Source organism: Gossypium arboreum, chromosome 12 (genome assembly GCF_025698485.1).
Source record: "Gossypium arboreum isolate Shixiya-1 chromosome 12, ASM2569848v2, whole genome shotgun sequence".
NCBI lineage: Eukaryota > Viridiplantae > Streptophyta > Magnoliopsida > Malvales > Malvaceae > Gossypium > Gossypium arboreum.
Genome location: NC_069081.1, coordinates 7852638 through 7858637, shown reverse-complemented (window position 1 = coordinate 7858637; position 6000 = coordinate 7852638). Strand labels below are relative to the sequence as shown.

At 31.9% G+C, this 6000-nt stretch overlaps 2 protein-coding genes across 2 annotated transcripts; both read left to right on the top strand.

Moving 5' to 3' along the window:
- Window positions 1–389: 389 nt before the first annotated feature.
- LOC108477236 (cold-regulated 413 plasma membrane protein 1-like) lies at window positions 390–1946 on the top strand. The gene is made up of 4 exons (XM_017779727.2): window positions 390–777; window positions 1201–1308; window positions 1390–1460; window positions 1590–1946. Exons 1-4 carry the CDS (start codon window positions 599–601, stop codon window positions 1841–1843), a joined length of 612 nt encoding a protein of 203 aa, XP_017635216.1. The 5' UTR covers window positions 390–598; the 3' UTR covers window positions 1844–1946.
- Window positions 1947–3462: 1516 nt separating this feature from the next.
- On the top strand, window positions 3463–4384 carry LOC108478885 (uncharacterized). Its single transcript, XM_017781341.2, has one exon. The coding sequence runs from the start codon at window positions 3552–3554 to the stop codon at window positions 4269–4271; it is 720 nt and encodes a 239-aa protein (XP_017636830.1). The 5' UTR covers window positions 3463–3551; the 3' UTR covers window positions 4272–4384.
- Window positions 4385–6000: the final 1616 nt, after the last annotated feature.

Here is a 6000-nt window from a genome sequence, read left to right as displayed (position 1 = left end):
TAATTTTAGATATCATGAATTTATAAATTAAAATTTAAATAATTTTTTTATCTACGATACTAATCGTTAAATTAATTTAGATTTAAGATATGTTACTTGTCAATAAGTATTAATTAACCATATCGGTTATCAAATTATTACTTAAAGTTTGTTTACAAATTTTAAAAAAATTTAATAATCCAATAATTTAAATAATTAAATAAATAAAATAAATTTTTTAAATAATTACTTAATCAAATTATAATTTTATAGTTAAATAATTAAAATAATAACCTTTCAGTAATAATATATTTTAATTTTAAAAATAAACCTCCAAAAGACTAGAGGAAGGACACGTATTTGGAGTGCAACTTTGATAAGTATCTCAGCGCAGTAGATTCTTGCACGTGTCACAAAAAACCCAAAAATATGGTTCCCAAAATTAACACTGTAGCCTTCCCATTGGTTACTACTTTCTAGGCTCCAAACCCACACAGTCAACTGTTCATCTGTGGCATTGTCTGCTTCCTGTTGTTTTCTCCCCCCAAAAAGTCTCTTTTATTTGGGCATTTTGCTAAACAATTAGTAATCAAGAAGCTGAAGAGAGGGGAGGAAAATAATGGTGGGAAAGAAGAGTTATTTGGCAATGAGGAGTGAGCGAGAAGCAACTGATCTCATCGTATCTGACTTCCAAGATCTAATCTTTGCTACTAAGAAGCTTGCTAACCATGCTATCAAATTGGGTTCTTGGGGATTTGGGACTACCCTTCTTGAATGGATCGCTTCCTTCGCTGCAATGTATGCCACCCTTTCTTTCTTCACTTCTTCATTTTCACATTTTTCACTAGCTTGGCTAACCTATGTTGATCCAATTTATGAGTGAAGAGATTTGAATTTTTGATAGTATAATCGTTGAATTAGATTGAAATTTGAAGCCTTTTCTTTTTTTCCTATTAGAATGGTTACGGATATAAACTTTATATTTTTTTTAGGATTCCATTCATTGGTTCTGCATGTTTTCCTTTTCTGATTCTTTATCATGACTCTGTTTCTCGTGAGTTCTTCCTTTTGTCTGAAAGGTTTCTTGTTTGATATAGACTATACTTAATAACTATAGTGTTATAGTACATAGTATATAGGTTTCTTTACCATGATTTTGGCAAGTAGTTGAAGAATTGGATTGCTTTACAATGTCCTACTACAACCTTGTGGTTGATGCAGTTATCTATTGATATTGGACCGAACAAACTGGAAAACCAATATTCTTACAGCACTGTTAATCCCATACATCTTCTTGAGTCTGCCTTCCTTCCTGTTCAACATCTTGAGGTAAATCCATTCTGCGGGCATCACTCAAACCATGTCTTTTCCTTCCATTTTCTAAATACATATGGTTTGCTCCTCCTTCAGGGGAGAAGTTGGGAAATGGATTGCTCTTATTGCAGTCGTTTTGCGCTTGTTCTTCCCTAGACGTTTCCCAGGTATAATATTTAATCTGATAACCCCGCATAGCACGTATTTGAACATAAGTAATAAACCTACGATTCTTCAAATTGATTGAAAATATGAAGAAAAGTTGCAGTAACCCTTTGAAACCGGAACTGGTGCAGATTGGCTGGAACTTCCTGGAGCATTGATACTTCTAATAGTGGTGGCACCGAGCTTATTTTCAAGCACAATAAGGAACGACTGGATTGGTGTGGTGATATGCCTGGGCATAGCTTGTTATCTACTTCAGGAGCACATCAGAGCATCAGGTGGGTTTCGCAATTCATTCACCAAAGCCAATGGAATATCCAACACAATTGGCATAATTATTCTGTTGGTTTACCCTGCTTGGGCTTTGGTCACTGACATCCTCTAGATTCAGCTCTGCTTCTGGATTGTGTGTGTTTTAGTTTCGTCAAGTTCATGATTTGTTTTTTCTGCACCATTAATTTGTTGAGACGTACCCAAATTCGTTGTTATTGTTGTTCCATAACACTGTTTTACTCTGCTTGCTTTTCTGAATTTGTAACCATACCTTATTTAAAAGACTTTGGAACAGTAATAAGTTATGTTACTATATTTTTAAAGATTTGTAAAAAAATGTAATTATTAATTTCTTTTTTGAGATTTTTTTTATATTTTATATAAATTACCTAATACTGTAAAATTGAATAAGTTGGGAAATTTACCTAAACAATCTCTGGTTTCAATCCCGTGGTGGAACAACATCCATTCTCCATTGTTGCAGGCAAGTAAAATGCTGGAACACCTTGATGGGACTATTGACTTACTAATCACGAGCAGGTATTCCAGCATTCCTCGTATAAGAAATCATTCAACCAAAACAACAATGAGACATAAGAAGCTACCATGACGCTACGATTCATTGTTGACCAAAAGGGTATTGGATTCTTCACCAAATTCTACATTTCATGGAAAAGGGGTTTTCCTTTTAATGCAACAGAAGTATACAAACTAAAAAACCCAACTACTCTCTATCTCTTTGGTAATGAATTAAGTTGATCGAGTAGGCTATGACTGGGACATGGCTTAAGGGTCGTCTAGTGTTGCAAGTGGCTGAGAGATAACTCTATTCCCATACCACTTGGCTAGTTTTCAATAAGTTGTTATTGGAATGTTCATGGCAATAACCTAACAACAGTAAAGAATAAAGTTGCTGAACAAAAATTATAAATAATTGAGGAAGATAGAAATGGAAGCCCTCTCAAGTTTCAACAGATCACTTTAATATTCCCTCCGTAGAATAGGTTGTGAAAGAACAATGAAGAACATAGTTAATTGTCAACTTATTATTATCTTAATCATTAATTAATCTAAGAATAAATTCCATATAATCAATTGCCACATCAGTTTGCAAACAGATCCCAATCATAGAAATGGATATAAATTCTATTAAATAAGAAAAAGGTGCATAAAAGCAGATATCATTATCCTCCAAATCTTGAATTTCAAACAGAAATATTTTTTCAAGACCATGATTCTATGCCTTCTAGCATTAGATTATATGATATCCTGTTCATATCCATAAAAATAAAACAATAACTGGGTTTTAGGATTGAAACATTCCTAGGTTACTTCCACACAATGCTGTTAGATGCTTTACCTTATGTTGGAGAGCTTAAAAATCCCGAAAATAATGCCTTGATGATAATGTTGCTTATGTCTTAAAATCATCTTTTTAAGATGCTAAAATTCTTTATTCCTTTATTGGATCCTTAGGTTTTCAGCAAGTATATGATCCCTCTAGATAAATCTTCCACTCAATCCCTTCATTACTTACCTAATTAATTCATACTTGTTATCTTTTTGCGTAACCATTTCAATAATGTTACTTGATTAAGTGGATCACATAAAAGTGAAAATTCCTATTCTTTTGTGGGACATCACCAAAGATGCCTTATGTTTGCTCTTTCCCTTCAATCACTTACCACCATCTTCAAGCATTTAATTCCCTACTTAGCTTCAGTTTCAAGCCAAATTCACATAATCCTTATTACAAACCTAACTCTAATTTCTTCAGAGACCACTGAAGAGGAAAACAAAAAAAAAGAAAGAAAAGAAATATGAAATACAATGAGATTTCCCATTTCAGCCACCCCCAACACATTCTAAAATTTGAGTACACTGAAGTTCCATTCAAATGTGATGGGTGCAAAGAAGTTGGCATAGGCTCACGTTACCGTTGTTCCTTCTGCGATTTCGATCTCCACATGCACTGTGCCATACCATCCCTTTCGATTTCTCACCCTTTCTACACAAAATGTTCCTTTCAGTTCCTCTCAAGGCCCCCTGGTGACACCCCTCGTTACTGCAATGCCTGCGAAAAGGACGTTACTGGCTTCGTTTATCACTGCAAAACATGTGGATTCGATCTACATCCATGTTGTGCAAAGCTACCAATGGTGTTAGATGATGGAGAAGTGAAACTATATCTGTATAGGAAGGTAAGTTCACCATGTCATAGATGTGGTCGAAAAGGGAGGAGTTGGAGTTACCAGTCAGCTTGCAAAAAGTATAACTTGCATGTGGCGTGTGTTAGGGAAATGTTAGTGGAGAATTGGCATGAATTATACTTCGGAGGTGGTAAAGGTTCCAGGAAATTGCAGAGCCAAATTCCAAGCTTGAAGAACACACTTCAAACCGCTCATAAAAGGAGTAAAGGTAAGGTTAAGAAATGTTGTGAAATGGCCGCTTTGGCTTTGCAATTTATAATCTCAGCTGTACTTGGTGATCCAACCGCTCTTATTGCTGGGGTTATTGGAGCTTTGATGTCTAGAGCCTGAAAATATTGTCTGGTTGATGCACTATAATGTTGGTGCCTGTAAAACTAAAGCCAAATATAATATCCACAATGTTTACCTTAGTTTCTGTTGTGAATAAATTCTATTTTCTTCAATTTCTTTCCTTTTTTTTTTTTTAGGTTCAAAGTCTTTATTATGTAAATAATTAAACAACAAAACGTTTGAATTTGTCAAAACTCCAACAATTTTCCTCGTATTAAAGGGGCAAAAATTTAACCAGTAAAAATTAGGGGTGAGAATTCGATCGAGTCGAGTAAAAAATTTTCGAGTTAGTCGAGTTGACAAATCCTATTTTAACAACCGAACTCAATTTGAAATTTTTTCTAATCGAATCGAATCGAGTCAAAAATTTTCGAGTCAAATCGAATCGAGTTAACGAATTCTATTATTTATACTTAATGCTGCGTTTAGATGGACTGATTATTTAACTAGTAGACGAAATACAAGATTATTTAACTACATGAACAATATAATGATTTAGTCTTTTAACTTAATGAGTAAACATTTATCAAAACGACGTAGTTTTACTTTTTAACTTAATTGTTTTAAATTTTAACTTTTAATAAAGTAAACATTTATCAAAACTATGTAGTTTTGTCTTTTTTTATTCGGATTTTTGGATAACTCGAATTGTGTAATTCATATTCGAGTTAAACCGAAAAATTTAATTTTTTATTTGAGTTGATCCAAATAACTTGATTAACTCAAATAACTTGAACTATTTAATTCAAAATTTGAATTTTTTATCGAGTTTTTTGAATCGAATCGGATTTTGCTCACCCCTAGTAAAATTATCCTTCCAATTATATTAATTTAAGGCTTAATTTAGTTTTAACGATTACTTAATTTATCCTCTAACATTCCGATTTATTCTTTTAAACGTTAAAAAAATTAATTGAGATATTCAACGAACCATAAATTATCACATGACATGCCTCGATATCATGATGATATCATCATTTAAAAACTTAAAAAGTATTTTAAAAATAAAAAATTATAAATATATAAATATATGGATAAAATTATAAATATATATTTTAAAAAGTAAGTTTTTCCAATTTTAAAATTTTTTAAAAAGCTATAAAAAGCTATAAAATATTAGAAAGTGTAAAATATTGTAAAAATTATAGAAATTATCATAAGACCTATAAGATTGTTAAAAAAAATCATCAAATTTAAAAACTAGTAAAAACTGTTGTATCTTGAAATAAAGTATACATTCGTTAATCAAATTTTAATATAAAATTATACATCATAATTTGATCAACTTTTGTAAAAATTATATTTCCAAAATATTTTAATAAAAATTGAATAAATTATCATATCAAATTTTAATATTTTAAAACACATCAATTTTTAGTACTTTACTAGCCATACCGACAACATATTTATTTGACTCAGCTCCCTATTTAATTTTTGGAGTAAGCTTCCTTTTATCCATCATCATGCACATGATCTTTTTATTTTGTACCAAAGTTCTTTAGAATGGTTAAATATTTGACAATATGGCTTGGGTAAACCACTAATCGGTGCAAATAAAAGCTACTAATGCGACATGGATAAACTACTAAACGGTGCAGACGAGCTGCTAACACTTTCTCCGTACATATATTCACACCCTATGCAATGCAATAAGGCAAACTCAAACAGATTAATACTATAGTATTTAATTATGCTTTTAACAAAACAATACGGTAGCAATCATTATGCT